At 44.3% G+C, this 20,084-nt stretch overlaps 1 protein-coding gene across 7 annotated transcripts in view; it reads left to right on the forward strand.

Annotated features, from left to right (window-relative positions):
* The window catches only part of LOC102447345 (phosphatidylinositol 3,4,5-trisphosphate 3-phosphatase TPTE2), a 73,233-nt gene that overhangs the window by 46,532 nt on the left and 6,617 nt on the right, over positions 1-20,084 (forward strand). For all 7 annotated transcript variants that reach the window (XM_025185582.2, XM_025185583.2, XM_075919107.1 and 4 more), the window contains 9 exons: positions 1,162-1,261; positions 3,343-3,406; positions 5,581-5,645; positions 6,264-6,324; positions 7,895-7,976; positions 9,787-9,875; positions 12,666-12,727; positions 14,333-14,413; positions 16,102-16,207. In XM_025185582.2, coding sequence (XP_025041367.2) covers positions 1,162-1,261; positions 3,343-3,406; positions 5,581-5,645; positions 6,264-6,324; positions 7,895-7,976; positions 9,787-9,875; positions 12,666-12,727; positions 14,333-14,413; positions 16,102-16,207 — 710 coding nt within the window. The remainder of the gene's footprint in view (positions 1-1,161; positions 1,262-3,342; positions 3,407-5,580; positions 5,646-6,263; positions 6,325-7,894; positions 7,977-9,786; positions 9,876-12,665; positions 12,728-14,332; positions 14,414-16,101; positions 16,208-20,084) is intronic.

Here is a 20,084-nt window from a genome sequence, read left to right on the forward strand (position 1 = left end):
TTGCATTTGAGAAACCCTGCTCTAGGTAATCTCTTCAGAGCTTGTGAAGCCATACCTGGGCTTGCCTTGACGGAGCTAGATCACTAAAATGGCCATGTTGCATGAGCTAGGGCCTTATTGCAATCCTGCCTGGAATCCTGGTACATACTCCGTGAGCTAGTCTATGCTGCTTTGGCTACATTGCTGTTTAGCTAGCTCAATCAGAGCTAACTTGGGCACATCTACATAGCTTAAGGTAGCCCTTCTAAACAGTAACCTGTTTCCTTAAAACCACTTGAGTCATCAGAACGTTCTTTCACCATTTAAAACAATTAACGTTTAACTTCTAAGAATTCATTATCCTCTCTAACTGAAATGGATGAAAAATTACATGTTGGACTCCAGAATTGCTCCATTTTCCTGAACCTCTTACTCCATAGATGTGTAGTATTTTATGCAAGGAGCAAAAGGTGCATATTTTGATCTTAATGTGTTCTCAACACCAAGATCCATTAACATACTCAAATGAGTACAGTGACTTTGTATACTATGGATATCAAAAACTGGGATATAAAACTCCAAATATTCTTATGGCTTGGTTAATACTAGGGCGATCTTACATTTGCTATGGTATAGGGTGAGACTGTTTGCTGGCAACAACATTATGCACAGTAGTGAAGCAATGAAAACACTATCTCCTTAGGTGAATTCCTAGTTGGTTTCATTTTAAGGCTGGTCAGAAAGCAAATTAATTGCAAGTTTTCTGACCAGCCTTAAAATGAAACCAACTAGGAATTCACCTAAGGAGATAGTGTTTTCATTGCTTCACTACTGTGCATAAAGCAGTTTTGTAACTGTGGTGGGTTTTTTTTTTTTTTGTATTTTGACACACATGCTCTGGGGGGTGAGGCAGGAGGATGGGAAAAGCATTTTGACTATCAAACTCTAACAGTTGGAATTTCAGAAGACAGAACACTTCAAGTTTAAAGGGAATGTTGAAATCAAAATAACATCTGGAAGTTATCAAATCAAAGTGTTTAGACCCAAACAATTTTTGAATTGTTTGAAATGCTTGCTTTTATAATTTAGAATAATACAAAATTTTAATCTTTCTGGAAAAACAATTTGTCTTCTGCCCAGGTCTATTCTGTGGCAAAGCTGACTTCTTCCTTTCTTTGCTAGAATGGTTATTGTCCTTCGAGCATTGAGAATTATCATTCTGATGAGAATACTTCGCCTGGCCTCACAAAAGAAACAACTAGAAAAGGTGACCAGGAGAATGGTAAGTTAAGCTTCATGCAAACTTGTCTGAAGGTGCTATTGTGGCTTTCAGACTCTCCTCATGCGCTTAAAGTGGCTACTTAGTAATAAGAATTTTCACTTGTTCCATCTTCTGTTTTCCTCCTTTTCATATGTTTGTCTTGGTTTACTTTTGCTCTCTGGTTTCCCTCCCCTCACACTACACAGTTCTCATTCTAAAATAGTCTGAACTGCAAGATAGTAATAGGATTCTGCTACTAAAGCAATCTGTTTCAATTATTGATAGGATCAGGTACTGAGTTAGGGCATTAGGCAGGTTGAGAACCATTTCTGTACTGAGAAGCGTTTCCACCCTTTCAGTCCAGGGTCCTGTCTTCTAAAACTCCATAATCCCACTACAGCAGTATGATAGTGGTACTGAGGCATCAGGTAGTTATGGCATTACAAGTATGCAATTTTATCCTTCCACTTTCTGCTTCAACTTTATTTTATATTAAAAGATTTACTCAGCTTTGCTCAGGTCCTTCAAGGAAGGGGGCTGGGGATGTGAAGGGGCAGGAGTCAGGGTTGGGAGCCATGCTGGCCTGGAGGGAGGGACGAAGAGGGGAAGAGGGGAGCGCAGTGGGATCATTATACAGTATAACTGTTTCTGCTAGCAGTCCCCTTCCTTCCTGTGTTAGGAAAACTATCAAATTCCAGGAGCATCCCATTGTCCTGGCACAGCCAAACCCTTACCGTGCTTAAGTAGTAAGAGGAAGCTGCTGCATACCAAACTTGGTGGTCCTTGCTCTCAAGGACTCACTCACAACTACACTCCCTCTAATATATAGCAGATGGAAGAAAATTTGCTATATCCCATGAATCTAGAAATGAGTGGCACAATGAAATTAGAAGCAAAATCTTGAATTATTATTGTACATATTATGTGGACATAAACTGTGCCTTCAACTTTGCGTTTCTTAGAAGCTTCACTTCATGTCTAGACACAGCTTACCCAATAGCTTGCATCCTCCTTTTCCCCTCCCCTTGCTATGATTCTTAATTTAAGGTAATTTGACATGCACATGGAATTTTGGGTTTTTAGGGAATAGAATCAATACTCCCTCAGCATCTTGTCTGTCAAGTACAGATAAAGTAATGGAGACACTCCAAAGTATTTATATAGCTAGTTTACATGGAGTAAACGTACAAGGGAGTGGGGAAACTTGTCCCTTACAACTCAACCACACTACAGCATCTTAAGCGAGGTACTGCATTTCCTTACCATCTCCATCCCATTAAGAGTTAAATAATTCCCTAGAATCCTTTCTTAAAACACAAGTAACCTTTAGCATTCATCTAATCTTTCTCCCTTGAAGGCAGACATGGGAGTAGTACTAATTTAGCAATTAGTGAAGATGCATCAAAGATCTTCTCCCTGTTACATTTCTCCACCAGGATGACGGATCGTGGCATATGATGCAGTACACAACAGTGCGATCATTGTAAATAAGTCTCATCATGAATAGTCCAGCTAGCTAGATTAAGCCTCAATAAGGTCAGCTATAGTGCAACTGTTTCTGGCTACTCACTGAAGTAATTCTTGAGCCTGAAATTGGACTAAAATGCAGTTTCACTTCTAAATTTGTGTGAATTCTGCTGCTGAGTTACCTAGTGCAAGCCACTTGTTAAAGTGTAAACCAGTGTAGAAGTTTAAGATTATGTTCATACAGGTTGGATTGGGGGTGGGAGAGACACTCTAGTGACCTAGCTATGCTGGCATAGTTGCATCTACATTGGCGGTTTTGTCAACACAGTGTTTTTGTGGCCTAGCTAATGGTGTCTGGGGAGAGGCTATGTCTACACTAGAGAGCATATATAGACGTTGCTATGCCAGCATAACTCCCTAGTGTACAAGCAGTTTCCTGACATTGTATACAGTAAAGCCATTAGCTATCTTCCCTTCTCTACTCCAGGGGAAGTGAGGCTCTGCCACTTAGCTTAGTTACTTGGAGAAACAGTAACAATCTGGACTATTTCACTACTCACTTTCTTTGATGCTTGCTAAATCTTATGGTTCCATTGACTATCCTTTTAACTCATTCATTCTCTTTTGGCTGACAGGTCTCGGAAAACAAAAGGCGCTATACGAAAGATGGCTTTGACCTGGACCTCACTTATGTTACTGGTTTGTATAATTTTAGAGAACTGTTGGTTATTCCCAAGTTCAAGCTTGGTGAAACTATTAAACTGAAGCTCAATGTATATTTGGGTGGAAAAAGGGTTCATAAATGTGTTTTATCAAATTGTTTGGGTTGAAGTGAAGAAAATGGAAACTTCAGTTAGATTCACAAGGGAGCAAGGATGTGAACCACATCACAGGAGAGTGCCTTGACCACAGGCCATAGTCACCGTACTGCCCCTTTGCCCCAACACAGTCCTTGTGAATCTAGCCTTTATTTTCCATTGCTTTTATTTAAAAATGCCCAAACAGACTTTTATTTCAGCTCAAACAATTTTTTCCAATGTCTTTAATTTGCCGAAATGACCTCACTTACTCTTAATTTTAGTTCAAATCAACTAATTGTCTCCCACACACCTATATGTAGAGATCCTATAACTATTAATTAATTTGTCTTGAGCAGCTCTTACTGCATAGAATGTGCTGACAGAAGAAATTTTAGTTATTGATGTAGAACAGCGTTTCCCAAACTATGGGCCACGGCCCAATACTGGGCTGTGAGGGGAAAAAAATACCGGGCCTCAGCGTGGCTTCTGGTAAGGGAGCAGAGCAGGGTGGGCTGGGAGGAGGAGGTGGCGGTGGGGGGAAGGGAGAATTGGCCGCCGGGAAGAAGGGTTGGGGGCAGCGGGGCTATCCCGTGAAGATCAGGGCAGGCAGGTGGGTGGCCAGTGGAGGCAGGGCTAGGGGTAGCAGGGCTGCCCTGTGGAGATGGGGGGGAGGGGGCGAGCGGCCAGCAGAAGCAGGGTTGGAGTCAGTGGCGCTGTCCAGCAGAAATCGGGGAGGGCAGGCAGCGGAACCAGGGCTGGATGTGGGGGCTGACCAGGGGACAACAGGAGGAAGAGGATGGGAGAACCAGCTGCGGGAAGCAGGGCTGGACGGGGGGGGCTAATGGGGGAGCAGGGCTAACCGGGGGAGATTGGTGGGAGGTGGGGGGGAACTGGCTTCCGGAAGCAGGGATGGATGGGGGCAGCAGGGCTTGACTGGGCGATCGGGAGGAGAAGGGGGGCGGAGGGGGAAGTGGGACTGACCTGGGCACGTGCACCCTACAGACCCTGGCAGAGGAGTGAGTCTGCATGGGGATTCCATTTGCCCCCCTCCCTCTTAACTTCCCTTGAGTAGTTGCGAACTGCCTGGCAGGTAGACACACTCAGGCAGCGAGCACATCTACTATCCAGGCAGTTCGCAGCTAAGGACTGATACACCTGATTATAATAAAACTTACCTAATTAGAAAATACTAGACATTTTATGTCTGGTAATTTGTTTCTCAGACAAAACCCACAAATACCAGATTGACCAGTACAAAACCGGACACCTGGCAACTCTACCCCTCCTTGCAGCCTGCCTCCTAGACAGCTACCCTAACCTCGGTCTGCTCCTGCTCCCACATCCTGGAGTGCTCATGCAGCACCAGGTCCCCCAAGCCCTGGCCCAGGCTGGGTGGAGGATGCAGCTGGGTGAAACACTGAAAATTTATTCATTTTTCATTTTTTTTTTTTAATGTGTGTTTATATTTTTGGGCTGCAAAAAACAGTACTAAAAAAATCTGGGTTCCAACTAAAGTAAAAAGTTTGGGAAACCCTGATCTAGCCAGCTTTCTATCCATCTTACAGTCCATTTATCCAATCCATATTCCCTTAACTTGCTGACAAGAATATTGTGGGTGACTGTACCAAAAGCTTTGGGAGGACCAGAAACAACTTATTTTAATATTCATCATTTGCTTAATGAATATGCAAATGATTGATTGTTACTTGTCCTCCAAAAGTTCATGAATGGATTTACTGGTCCCTTGTCAAAGTTTGGGAACCTCTGATGTAGACTATCATTATTGCAGGGCTGTTAATTTGATATATATCCTGTAACAGTGAAGATAGTACACTAACAGAAATGTATTTGTAATTTAAACTGAAATATTAAAACCTATGCTACTGCTTGTTATATTATGACTTGTTTGTGGGGTGATCTATAATTGTTCAGAACCATTGCACTTTCACTCAATGACAATGTTTTTGATAGCTTTATTTGTCTTTTTTAACAGTGTGTAATAGTTCTTTCAGATTCATCCTCCACTGTCTAGTTTCTAATTCCTGTGAACTTAACAACTTTTTCCCTCCATAGAGCGTATTATTGCAATGTCATTTCCATCATCTGGGAAGCAGTCTTTCTATAGGAATCCTATAAAGGTAAATCAACTCCTAAAATCCCTCTTGCATGTAACTCCAAACTTAACAGCATTGAATCTGTATTCCACTTCGAATTCCTTTTCCCTGTAGGGACCATACTGGGAATGACTAAACTAGTCTATGATGGTCTCCAGGGAAAAAAATCTTGAAATCTGAGGCCAGTACTTAGTGGGTTTATGTCCAGATGACACAAGCATAAAAATTGAGGGTGTAGTCTCTCTCCATCTTGTCCTTGATCTGCCATCTAACTGTGGAATTTGTTGAGGCAGTGTCTGGAGGAAACCCTCATTTTCACTCTCTATTAAAGCCTTCTTGAGATGATCACTTTTCTCTGTCCAGGTTGTGTTAAATGGTGACTGACTAGATGAGGCTATTGTCTCTCAAATATAGAAGAATAATAAATGATCACTTGAAATTTCACTGAATCAGTTTAGGAACTGTGTAGGTGTATAAAAATTGATATCAGGTTGGCTCATTAGCTAGATAGGAATAGTTCAGTTTCTCCTCCTATGGTTTATTGTGACTAGTCACCTTCTTGGATAAGGGCAGTGGCATTGAGGAATAACTAATGTAAATGCAAATGTTTGATGTTTAACAAATGTTTTGTCTGTCTTTAAGGAAGTTGCAAGATTCTTGGATACAAAACATAAAGATCATTATAAAATCTATAACCTTTGCAGTAAGTTATCTATTTAGCTACTGTTATCCTAAGGTTGGGTATGTCCCACAAAGTGTGTGGGATATCATTGAAGCTGGCATAATAGCCTCCTCATTCAGGCTAAATGAGAGAACAATTAAATGCTGAGGGAGCATCCCCCAGCTCCTAGTGCTGCCCTCAGCCTCTGTTCTAGTTCATGGTAAAGTTATAGCCAAAGCAATAGAGGCTATATCTCTAGGCACTGATAATTAAAGTGGCATCTGGGGATTAACTTGATGGAAGCGATGTGTCTGAGGGCTTGTCACAGTTCACAGCATGGAGTCAAACAGCTAAAAAGCAGGAAGACTGATAAACACTGGCAGGGTGTCTGTGGGAGCACTTTGGTCAGAGGAGCTTGGAATTGACAGACCACTGCCTTCCATTGTTTGATCCTCCTGCATTCAGGGAAGCAGGCCTTAGTGTACATTTTTTGCAAATAAACAAGGGTATATCTATACAGCAGCATTATTTCAGAACAACTGACATTCTGAAACCAAAAGTGCATCTACACCACAAGCCATTATTTCAAAATAAAATCAAGATGGAGGACTTCTTACTCTGATTCGTAACCCTCATTTCATAAGGAATAAAGGAAGTTAACAGAAGTGTGTTCTTCCTTTGACTACCTGCTGTGTAGACTAAGGATGTTAACGATCAGTTAATTGGCTAGTAGATGGAATTTCCATCGACTGGTCAATAGGCACTTCCGCATTCCTCCTTCTGCTGGGGCTGTCCTACATTTCAAATTAGGAATGCAGAACTCAGTGTGCATCCCAGGGCCAGCGGGAAGCCCTGCTGACTCTGGGCTGCAAACAGGTGCCTGCTTTGAAATCCCCCGCTGACCCCGAGCTCCATGCTGCACTGCTGCTTTGAAATGCCATGCAGAGCTGGGGTCTGCCCAGCTGATCCCAGGCTCCAGCACAGCTTTTCCCCAGAACCCAGATTCAGCTGACCCTGGGCTCCATGCATGCCACACAGCACAGCTGATGGGGGAGGGGGAGGAGAGAGAATCAGCTAGTTGATTAGTCTTTAACATCCCTCATAGATGGCACCAAAAGCTGAATTAAGCTATTTTGACTTCAGCTATGCAATTGATGTAGCTGACGTACATAGCTTAATTCAACTTTTTTGCCCTGCTGTGTAGATGTGCCCCAAGATTGCATCAAAGAGATACCTAATTGGAATAACCCTCAAACTTTAAATTTTGGCTAGCCACTTGGCCAAAGTGTGTGTGTACATGACACCCCCCCCCCCCCCCCCCCCAATCAGATCACAAGCCAACATCAGTTCAGCCAACCAGTCAGAAATGGGGAAATCAAGCTAAAAGGGTCATGGCTCTGAAAACTGACCTCACACAGAACACGATTGCTATTGATGGCAGTTAGTTCTATTGAATGAATAGATTCCCACTGTCTCTCTCCAATAGTCTCACCTGTTATGACAACATCCTCAAAACCTAGAAAAATGGCTTGACTACTGGCATAATTTATACATGTACGGGTAATTTACTAAAACTCTAAACTAGCTTAATCTGAAACTTTTTTTTTTGTAGGTGAAAAAGGTTATGACCCTGTGTACTTCCATTACAGGGTAGAGAGAGTCTTCATTGATGACCACAATGTCCCCAGCCTACAGTAAGTCAGGCTAGGATTTCTTCAGCCCAATAACAATACAGGAACTCCTTGAGTTACAAACATCTGACTTATTCATATGTATGGATATTTGTAAGGCTCATCTGCAGCCTCAGAGGACCAGGCACAAGGTGCAGGTGGCAGGGAGCAGCATGAGCACTGGTCAGAGGACTATGGCCAGCATCATCACCCTCTCCCTCCCCCACATGGCTCCAGTGGCCAACTCTATCCTCTGGCCACTAACCCCCTTGCTGGCAGCACCTAGCTCTTGCTCACCAGGAGACAGTGAGAAGGAGGACTCCAGAGGAGCAGGGGGCTGCCATGCACAGGCAGTGGCTGAAGAGAAGTGGTGACTTTCCCATCCATGTCACAGCTGCTCCCTGCTCCTCTGGAGTCCTGGAGCCCGTGCTCATGCTACTCACCACTTCCTGATGAGCAGGACCTGGGTGAAGCCAATGGGGGGGACAGTTGGGGGATGGGGTTGGCTGCAGGAGTTGGTGCAGCACCCATGGGATGGCTAGGAGATGCCCAGAAGTGTGCTTCAGAATCATCACCTACCTTCTGTAATTAAACCTGCCTTTCCTCAAGCACCAACATTCAAGGTTAAACACACAAATATTTAGTCAATTTTATTGGTTTTCTGTTTTAAGTACAGGCAGTCCCCGACTTACGCGGATCCGACTTATGTCGGATCCGCACTTACGAACGGGACTTTCTCGCCCCAGAGCTCACAGGCAGCGGTCAGCCACCTCGAGCTCCAGGGCGAGAAAAGCTGCTCCCGGTGCCCCTGGTCTGCTGGGGACCGTCTCCAGCAGACCAGGGGCATTGGGAGCAAACCTGCAGAAGCGCGGGGACCCCGCCGCGGCTGCGGGTTTGCTCCTAGTGCCCCTGGTCTGCTGGAGACCGTCTCCAGCAAACCAGGGGCACCGGGAGCAAAGCGGTGCGGCGCCAGAGCAAAGCCTCAGAGGCGAGGTACCCTCTCTCTCCTCCTCCCCCCCCCCCCCCCGCTGCCGCTTTGCTCCCTGTGTCCCTGGTCTGCTGGGGGGGGCGCAGCTAGTGTGCCCCCCCCCCCAGAAGACCAGGCTTTTGTTGTGGACCCTGGGGCAGAGCAGCTGGGGCGCTGCCGGTTGGTCCCGCAGCGCCGCTCCGGGCACTACTGGACCAACCCGGCAGCACCCCAACTGCTCTGCCCCAGGTGTCCTGATTCAGCCGCTGCTGGTCAGTTTCAGCAGCGGCTGAATCAGGACTCCTGGGGCAGAGCAGCTGGGGTACTGCCGGGTTGGTCCAGTAGCGCCGAGGAGCAGTGCTACTGGAGCAACCCAGCAGCACCCCAGTTGCTCTGCCCCAGACGTCCCCAAGTCAGCCGTTGCTGAAACTGACCAGCGCTGACTACAGGAAGCCTGAGGCACAGTTGCTCTGCCCCGGGCTTCCTGGAATCAGCTGCTGATCAGTTTCAGCAGCAGCTGAATCTGGACGCCAGTTCCGACTTACATACAAATTCAACTTAAGAACAAACCTACAGTCTCTATCTTGGCAGTAACCCAGGGACTGCCTGTACTACTATTGCAATAGTATCTTTTATTGCAAATATTAAGTATTTCAGCTACTTTATGGGTTAAATAGGCTTTTATGGGCTAGCCTGGGAACCCAAGCACCATGTACAATGTTGTTTCAATGGGAAAAATGCTATCAGAATTCCAAACTGAGTTAAAAGCAAACTTTTGGAACACAACCTGTTCCGTAAATTGGGGACTTCCTGTACTAGGCATAAACCAAGTTCTGATTTAGCAGTAATTCATATGCTTTTAACTAGGGACATGCTGAAATTTACTGCCAATGTGCGTGAGTGGATGAAACAGGATGAAAAGAATATCATAGCAATTCACTGTAAAGGAGGCAAAGGTAAGAGGACAAGTTCTGTAGTAAAGAAGGTGTTGGAAAACCTATCCGCTAAAGTGGGATGAAGTTTGAGGTTTAAAATACATTCATTTATTACCTGATTAAATTGCAGATTCTGATGCAAATATAATTTACTCATGGGATAGTTCGGACTTCTATCCAGTCAAGTAACAGGCATGTTAACTACTTTGCACTTTGTATATCTTTAATCAGAAGCTCTTAAACCTTTACAGAGGGTAACATTTTAAAAAGCACTCTGTTGGACTGAGACTGATTTAATCACAGATGGGCCTAACAAGTATTAGGACAATCACTTGCTAAGTTTTGCCCAAATAAGTGGGGAAGCTAATAAGAAATCAATCTCCTCAGTTACCTCTAGCTCTGGACAGTACAGCTTCAATGTGCTTATTTATAACTTTGTTCTGTTATCCTAGATGTATGTCTAGGGTTGCCAGATGGTTTAACTAAAAATACCGAACACCCCCCTCCCCACCCACCATTCCACTCCTTACCCCCTCCCCCACAAAAGCACCAGGGAAAAAATTCTGGGAGACCAAAGTTGTTGAGCAAAAAAAGGACCCCGAGAATTATTAAGCTTTAAAAAAAAAAAAAAAAAAAACAGAACGGCCCCTTTAAGAAAAGCCTTTGAAGTTTTTCCCAGAACCAGAAGACCGCTTCCCTGCAGAACCAGGTCAGCGGGAGAGGCCTCAGGGCTGGGCAGGGGGAAAAAAAAATCAGAAAATACTGGACATTGTAGGTGTCCAATATTTTCTGAATTTTTTTTACCAGACAGGAGGCAAAAATACTGGACTGTCCAGGTCAATAATGGACATCTGGCAACCCTATGTATGTCTTATTTTCCATGTTACCTCTCCTCCCATTTTCCCTCCTCTCCCCCAAAGTTACAGGTTTTGTGTTAGTTCAAATCACTACCCTGCCCTTCTCTCCCCCCCCCCCCCCAACCTTTCTGGTTATTTTTTCTCCTCATAAAACTGATTCTGCAATTTCTCAAACATAACAATATAAACAGAAGTAGAATTGTTTGTGTTATCAGGCCAGGCTTCTAAAATCTATAGCAGGCTTCTCTGTGGCCTAAATATACCTTCACTATCAGCCAAAGCTTCTAAAACAATTTGAATCACAGTAGTGCTTACAGCCATTGAACCAAACTGCAAATCCTATATATAGTGGAAACTACTTCAAGCCAGGAGGTGCTGCAGCACCCTTAGCTCCAGCACTTGCATCACTTTTAAAAATAGGACTTAAGCAACTAGGGTACTTGTTTAGAAAACTTTTATACTAGAATCAAACACTGAGACTATCAGTTCTTCCCCCCCCCCCCCCCCCCCAAAGTGAAGACTGAAGGGCTGTATCTACACTGGGCCACTTATTCCGGAAAATCAGCCGCTTTTCTGGAATAAGCTGCGAGCTGTCTACACTGGCCCTTGAATTTCTGGAAAAGCAACGACGCTCTACTGTACAAAATCAGCCACTATTCCGGAAAAACTATTCTGCTCCCGCTCGGGCATAAGTCCTTATTCCGGAACACTGTTCCGGAAAAGGGCCAGTGTAGACAGCCCAGTAGTCTTTTCTGGAAAAAAGCCCCGATCGTGAAAATGGCGATCGGGGCTCTTTTCCAGAAAAGCGCGTCTACATTGGCCACAGACGCTCTTCCGGAAAAGCAGCCTGCCAATGTAGATGCTCCTTTTCCGGAAAAACTGAAAACTGAATAGTATTCCATTTTAAGCATTTCCAGAAATTCATGCCAGTGTAGACACAGCCAAGCAGAGAGGCTTGCTGCTGCTGAGTTACCAAGTATAGAACCCAGATCTTTCCTTTGTACCCATTCCCTGTTTGCTGCTAGACACATGCTTCCTCCATTCGATTGTCTGCATATGGAAGGTCTCTTGTCTATTAGCTTGTATTTGAATTTCTCGAGCAGAACTTCAGGCAAAATTGTTGAAAATAGTATGCCTAAAATTAAGGATCTCAAAGGATAAATGGCTCAAAATAACTGAGCACCTATTAGCTCTCCTGGAAATCGGTGAGCTTCTAGGTGCTTGGCATTCTGAAAATCTGACATACCTTTGTTAACAGTATTGGTTTTAATGTGGTGGCCTGTGTGCCTGCTTCATGTTGGTAGTTTTCCCTTTCTCAGGACATCCCTGTGGAGAAGAAACTCTCAGTAACACAAGTACAACTCTGGATAATCTGTGCTACTGAGGCAAGGGTGCTTAGCCAAGTATGTGTAATCTTGCAGTTTTGAGGTGTGATATCTCAAATAAAATATGGGGCTCTTGAAAAAAGTGCTAGCCATCTTGCTATGGTAAAGCTGCAGAGAGGACTTGTAGGAGAATATTCTCTTCAAAGGAATAAGTTAGAGAAACTAGGAAAAGAGACCTGTAGAAACTGGTTTGCAAAAGAAGCTTCAGGGGGTAGCCAAGTTAGTCTGTACAGGATAAACTTAAACAACAAATTGTCTGGCAGCCCTTTATAGTCTATAAAGTGCTACCAGACCATTTGTTTAAGTCAGGGGTTCTCAAACTAGTGACACCCCCCCCACCCTCCCCAGCTGTTCGGGATCTACAGTTTGAGAAACACTGGTTTAAGTTTATGCTTTGCAAAAGGACATCTCATTTTAAGTTCAGCAGTAATGGATCTTGTCTAAAGGTGTACTTTATAGTCTACTCTGAACAGAGGCCACATAAGTATGTAAACTGAACTTCTCAAAATAGCATGATAACTGTACTTGCTATAGCTTTGGTATTTCTTGTTTTTTTGTTTCTGCTACAGGCAGGACTGGAACAATGATTTGTACTTGGCTCATTGACAGTGACCAGTTTGAGAGTGCAAAGGTACCAGGAAAAAACTGATATTAGCTGTTTTAGTTTGTGGTTTGTGGTGGTGTGTGTTTTTTTTTTTTTTTTTTTTTTTTTTTTAAATAGCATGATAGGCACCAGAAGAGGCATCTAAGGCTACGTCTAGACTATATGCTCTTTCAAAAAAGTGTCTAGACTACAATCAGTACTTTCAAAAAAGCAAGCTGCTTGTTTGAAAAGAGCACCCAGGCAGTCTGGATACTCTTTTGAAAAAGCACAGTTTGCATTACATAGCACCTTTTTTGGAAAGAGCACTTTCGAAAAAAGGCTTTATTCCTTGTAAAATGAGGTTTTCCACAGTCGACAAAACTGCCTCATTCTTTCGATTTACTGTTGACAGAACATGGCGGCAGTCTAGGGTGAAGATTTTTTTCAAAGCCACTTTTTTTGAAAAATCTCTGTAGTATATTAACTGTACAGTGTACTTACCCTGTGTGTGTTAACTAGAGGCCCTTTACACATAAAGTGTAAGCTGCTCTTAAAAGACTTTGCCTTTGGTTGGTCATATGGTTAATGTTTATAAGTTGAGGGGATGGAATAAAGCAGTCAAGAAGGACTGGAATGATATCATCAATGAAAGCACGTGCCTTCAGAATGACTTAAAAAAATCCTTCCACTTTAAAATCCATTAAGTAGGTATTTAATCCCAATATCTTACTCTGAAACAAGGCTGTCTTGAAGTTTAGTATCAAATCTTAACATGTCCCAGCTTCCCCTTTAATTTAATTCCCTGTTTGCCTGCACCTACCAGACTGGTTTCTATTGTGGATGCACATCTCTTCAGAGACCTGGACCTCTGTGGTCTCTACGCCCCAGTTTTTGGAAGGTGGAAGCATACCTTTCTTTAAACTTGCTGTTCGACAAAGAAAGCAAAACCAGGAGCCAAGGGTGAAAATGAACTAACACTAAGAGTGGCAAGTCTCATAATTAAAAGCAGATCCTCTGCTGCTGCTGCTGCTGCTGTAATGCAGCACAGCTCGATTTGTGGCCCTAATGTATGGAGAACAAAAAAGTATCTCTGAACATGCATCTGTATGAGGATCATCAAGATAGATGTACTGAATTAACTCTTTTTACATGGTAACTTGTGGACTTCTTTCCAATTAGCTTGAATGTCTAAATTGTTACATGAAACTTCAGAAAAGAACTTCAAAAATTGTTTGATAGTGATCTCTGGAATCACATCTGGTGTGGCTTTCTAGAGTGTCTGAGTTCTTCTTTGAATGGTGGAAACAGACTGGGAGTGTAAAGTTTCTAACAAGTTAAAATCTCAGATATTGTCTAATTGTTGCTCTGGTAAAGCCACTTAAATACTGTCACTTTCTAACTAGCAAATTTTTGTTCACCTTGAAATGGTCTGTCACAATAAGGATGGACTAGTCCTTGTGTTTCCGCTACCAAATCACTAACTTCCAAAGCTGCTTTCAAACATTGGTTGGAACTTTCAAAACCGATAACCACTGTTTACATCTGATTTTTGTTAATTTTTTGTTGTAATTGTAGAATACAAACTTCATTGTGAGCAAGCTGCAAAATTTGTCCTGTTAATTCATTTAATATTATGAATCTTTTTATATGTAGGAGAGCTTGGACTATTTTGGGGAGAGGAGAACAGATAAAAGTATGAGTTCCAAATTTCAAGGAGTTGAAACACCATCTCAGGTGAGAGCCTAAACTGAATTGTGGGAGACGGATTGTAGACAAGAAAACATATCAAAATCCACTGTGTAATGGATGGAAAAAGCAAAACTGAGGGGTATGTGTGGGTTTTTTCCATAGTTCAATTGACATTCCAGATTTTGTATGCTGTATGTCTTCATAAACACAATTTTAATTGAATGACTTTCCTTTACTAGGATGGCCCACATCTTTGGAGAAATTTCCTTCTCCTGTAGCACCAACAAATGTGGAAGTGGGCATTTGACCCTGGGGTCCTGGTGGCTGTGTAGCCTAGTGGCTAGGTCACTGAGTAGGCAGGCAAAAGGTGGGAGAGGGGAGGGGACAGGAAGGCAGCACTCCCCTTTCCCCTTGTGTTCCTGGACCAGAAACTCCAAATCACTCTGTCCAACTCCTTAAATTTGGGGCATAGCCCCAAGAGTCCAGAGTCCCCTTAGTTGGGGCTTCTCAATATAGGTTTGCCCCTTTTTCCCAGAGGGCCATGGGGAGGCTTAGCATCCAGGGGATCAAGTGAGTGGACAGGCTCTGGCTCGTGCCCTGAGACTGCTGAACCAGGCTCCTGCCTTCTCACTAGTCAGCTCCAACCTGAGCCAGGCTCCTTCCTTTTCTTCCCCCTGCAGGCCTGGCATTGGTTGCAGGGAAAGCAGGGTAGAGCTAGCTGGGCTCAGAGGGTTTCTTTATCCTCTGAGACACCAGGTCATTTCTCTGCTCCCTCACAGGAGGGAGGGGGGAAAAGATACAGACTTTAAAAAAGTTCAGTACCTAGCACCTTAGTATTAACAAAATGTTAAACAAATGATGCTCAGAACTAGAGCTGTCTGAGGGGCAGGATATGGCTTCTGTTTTTCAAAGTCGTGTGTTTAAATTTGATTTTTATTTTTGTCCTCAACCGGATGAACTCAAAACTGCACCCAAAAAGAGGATTTAAAGAAAAATACCATTTGGAAGAAGGGAATAGGAAGGGTGGTCTTTTTTTTTTTTTGTTTGTTTGGGTTTTTTTGGCCTTTCCAGCTTCTCATCTAGAAGGAAGGCCCTTGTAATTTTTTTTTCTTTGCTCAAAATAAGTGAAGTGAAATTGAGAGAGGGCCTTCCAGGAAGAGCAGACAATAAGCTGTCTTTTCAAACTCAGATCTGAGAAAAGGGTACTTTCATCAAAAGACTGCAGACCAGTTACTCAACACCCACTTAACGTCCTATCAGAGCAGTGTTAATGCTTTTTTATAGATGGGATATAGGAAACTGACAGACTAAACTACTTCCTGAAGAGTGCACACAGAGCAAAACTATAGAGCAGTGGTTCCCAAACTTTTCAGCATCATGCCCCCTTTTTGATTTTTGAGAAACGCTCACGCCGCGTCCTCCCTCCCCCAGCAACAAAACTTGGGGGGGGGGGGGGGGAGGAACTGACTGGGCTGGAAAAACAAAAATAGCAAGGAGATTGATGGGGGCTGAGTCACCTTGTGCCCCCTCTCCCCAGAATTCCTGCATGCTTCCCCCCCCCCCCAGTTTGGGAACCCATACTATAGAGGAAATGGGATTAAAAATATGTAAATTCCTGTCCTTTAGCTCAGTGTCTCTTCTCATTCATCAGTCACTGAAAGTAACAGGGTCAATATGTACCAAATGTGGTGAGGACCATATTTAACATAGGCATCTTTTATTTTTCATTGCAGAGTCGGTATGTTGGGTATTATGAGATCCTGAAGAACAAATATAACTTGACACTCCCACCAGAGAGAGAACTCAAAATAAAGAACATCAAAATCTACTCTATTAATGGTAAGAATTAATACAAATTATGTGAATGCTCTTTAGTCTTTTACCCATTTTTGAAATGTTCCCCAAGTCACTTGTTTCAACTCTATATATTGAATGTACAAATACAGCATGTGTTACAGAAATCTTACTGGGGTCAGAATTACTATAATCACAGATCTCAGTGGTGAGAGGTGCTTTGCTGTTTCATGGAGGCCAGGTAAAACAATATGAAATTCTATATAAATGTAAACTCAAGGACTTTGTAACTCAGTTGCAGGCAAAAGGAACATCTTCTGTGACTGTGCCCTTTTTAAAATAGGTTCTTTCTGCTGGGTTTTTTCAGTAATGCTTATTCCCTCCAACTGGCATTAGAATGAGATGGGGGCGGGGGATGGAGATGCATGTATTCAGGAACTAGAATTTTTGCAGATAAATGACAGTGAAATATCTGGCATGAATCAAATGCTTTCAAGCATGCTTCTGAGTCTGACATGAGAGAAGGCAAACACTAAGTTTCTATGGGTGGGCACCTAAAATCTTGGGTCCACCTAAGAGATAAGGTTGAATTTTATTGTGGTTGATTTCTTACCACCCAATTTTGTAAAGTTGAAGGTCCATGTCTTCACTGTGCACAAGAAATCAATGCAGTTCAAAATAGTGTGTCCCCAGTAGGGAGACTGCTGACTGTGGGTAGCCATAGTGCCTGTGCTGCTTTGAATGTTGGGTTATGCTCCCACTCCATGCTGGGACCAAAACTTCAGCAGGTTCTGGGTTTGTGTGGTCCGTGTCCCATAATGTGCCTGTTTCCTATTTATCTTAATCAAGGGGGAGGGCGTAAACTGTCTTTTCATGCCCTTTCTGTCCCCGATTGCCTGCACAGATGCCACAGGTGTGTGTATGTGTGTGTGTGTGTGTGGCACACCCTTTCCCCTTCCAATAGAACCCATTGTGCATTAAAACATAGAGGGTGATGTCTGTCTAATTTGATGTGCCTAATGGTGGAGTGTGAAGAGTGTATGCACGTCACTTCAGAAGGAGGACTAAGAGGAATCTCAGGGTGCCATGGAACTGAAATGCAGCCAGCATTTGATCCTATTGACTGCACCAGAACAGGTGTTATACTGCCTTGGACAAGCACAGACTGGAGGGACCTCATAGTGCTGCAGGTATGGGATGATCAGCAGTGTCTGCAAAACTTTCCCTTGCCCTGAAGTGCCACATAGTCCTGCATTTTGCTGAAGTGCCAGGGATGCCTGAATGAAACCCACTCTGACAGTGGAGAAGCAAGTGGCAACTGTTCTATGGAAGTTTGCAATGCCAGACAGCTACTAGTCAGTTGGAAATCTGCAATAGGGGCTGCTGTTATACAAGTAGCCAAAGCAATCAATACTATTCTACTATGGAAGGTAGTGACTCTGGGAAACGTGGATGCCACAATGGCGGGCTTTGTTGCAGTGCAGTTTCCTAACTGCAGTGAGGCAATAAACACACGTCCCCACCTTGGCACCTAACCACCTTGCCAAGGAGTACATTAATGGCAAAAGGTACTTCTCAGTGGTGCTGCATGTGCTCGTGGATCACAAGAGCCATTTCCTACTGCCCCATGTTGATGTCTGTGAAAGGTGCATGATGCGCACATCTTTAGGAACTCCTGCCTCTTCAGAAAGCTGCAAGCTGGAACTCTTTCCCCAGACTGGTGGGGCTGCATAGTGCTGCAGGTATGGGAAGATCAGAATCAGAGATGGAAATGCCAATAGTGATCTTTAGTGACCCCCGCCCCCCATTGCTCCTGTGGCTCATGAAGCCATACACGGGCAGCCTGGATCACAGTAAGGAACAGTTCAACTATAGACTGTGCAAGTGCAGAACGATGGTTGAATGCCCTTTTGGGCATTAAAGGGAAGGTTTAGGAGTCTTCTGACTAGGTTGGACCTCAGTGAACACAACATTCCCTTTGTTGGGGGCAGCCTGTGTGCTCTATAATCTTTGGGAGCAAGGGGGAAACTTATCTAGCAGGGTGGAGGGTTGAGGCAGAGTGCCTTGCCAGAGACTTTGAGCAGCCAGGCACGAGGGTGATGATGAGAGCACAGGGCAGTGCAAGTCAGAGGTTTTAAGATAGTTTTATGAATGGCCAGTTCTGAGAGTCTTGCAAGCTCTCAACAAGGTGCCCCTTCATTCAGTGGTAATTCCCAACCCAACTCCTGCAGTACAAGCAATAAAGAGACTGTTGTTCAGAGGCCGTGTGTGTGTGTGTGTGTGTGTGTGTGTGTGTGTGTGTGTGTGTGTGTGTGTGTGTGTGTTTAGGGAGGACAGCAGGGACAGAAAAGGAGTTTGTGGTGGGACCCAAAGGGTGGGGAAAAATCAAATACAGGAGTGTTTCTTTTTTGCCTCACAAGGTCCTGGAGCATGAATGTGAGGCTGCCCTTGAGTGCTCTTCTTCTCCCTCTCCCTTCCCTGGTGTCTTGTGGTGAAGGCTGCAGCACTGGGGGGGGGGGGAGAGTTACTTTCTGGGAATGCTGCCAGGTGCTCCATCATAGCAGTCAAGGACACAGATATTCTCCTGGTGCTTCTTTGCAGTTCCCTGCATGCTAGCCTATCCTGTCCTGTTCTGATCGCATCTCCTCCAGTACTATATGCTTCCATTCCATTTGTTTCTTAAACATGTCTTTTGTCAGTTTTTGCTTGTGGCTTTGTGCAAGCCACACCGCTGCTGGAGCCAAAGGAGTATGAAGCAAGCTCCAAGCTGTTCCCATTGTAACAAAGTTACAAGGGCACGCATTACAGGAGATACTGTGGAGCCTAAAACCTAATCTGTTAACATACAGCAAAGGTCTCTCTGACAATGGAAATATGTTCTGTGCAAGGCCAAAGATATGCATCAAAGTGGCCACTGTACAGCAGGTACAGAATTCTCAGGGGAGCATCTGGACTCATGCTGTTTGTAGATGGGCATGATAAGGGGCCTGCCAGGCAGTAGAGGGGATGTTGAGAACAGGATGGCAGCTCACAGGGCTTTCCTCCTTGGTCTGCCACACCCCACTTCCCAGGAGAGTGCTACTTTCCCATCCCACAGAAGCCTGCAGGTGAGAGGCAGAGGGTGCTAGAGGCTGAAGCCATGATAGCAGCAGAAGCAATACCTAATAACTTCCCTTTCTCCTTCATCCAGGCTGCCTTCCAAGATCTCAGTCTTCTCCAAATCACACAGGCTATGTCTGCACTCGCAGCTTCTTGCACAAGTATGGCCATACTTGTGCAAGAATCCGCAGAGCAACCACCCTGCCTGCCTGCTCTTGTGCAAGGAAATTTACAGTACGGCGTGGTAAGAGGGCTTCTTGCACAAGAGCTACGCTCTTTTTTCTTTTTAAAACAGGTGTAAGCCCTCTTGCGCAAGAGGGCAGTGTGGATGCTCAGCAGGGATTTATTGCACAAGAAAGCCCTATGGCTAAAATGGCCATCATAGCTTTCTTGCGCAAGAGCGTCTACACTGCCACGGATGCTCTTGCGCAAAAGCTCATCTCCCACATGGCAGTGTGGATGTTTTCTTGCGCAAGATTTTCTTGCGTAAGAAGCCACCAGTGCAGATATAGCCACAGTGACAGAGCTGATTCTGATTGAAATCTGGCCAGAAACCTGGACCTTGCAAAGCATTGCAGCATGCTGCAATGACCGCAGATCTCTAACTGCTGGCTTGGCATGGGAAGGTGTCCTCTACCGTAGGATGAAATAAGGCAAGCCTCCCCAGAAACCTTGAAAGAGATCAGTTCCTATCCCCTTCCCACCATGCTGTTTAGGCAGAGTATGCCACACATCACACCCAATTGCTCTAACCTGCTCCTAGCAAGAGGAAAAATTGTGAACTTGCCAGAAGTGCCCTCCCTGGGATCAGTGCCTGACAGTC

The sequence above is a fragment of the Pelodiscus sinensis genome, chromosome 1 (genome assembly GCF_049634645.1).
Source record: "Pelodiscus sinensis isolate JC-2024 chromosome 1, ASM4963464v1, whole genome shotgun sequence".
NCBI lineage: Eukaryota > Metazoa > Chordata > Testudines > Trionychidae > Pelodiscus > Pelodiscus sinensis.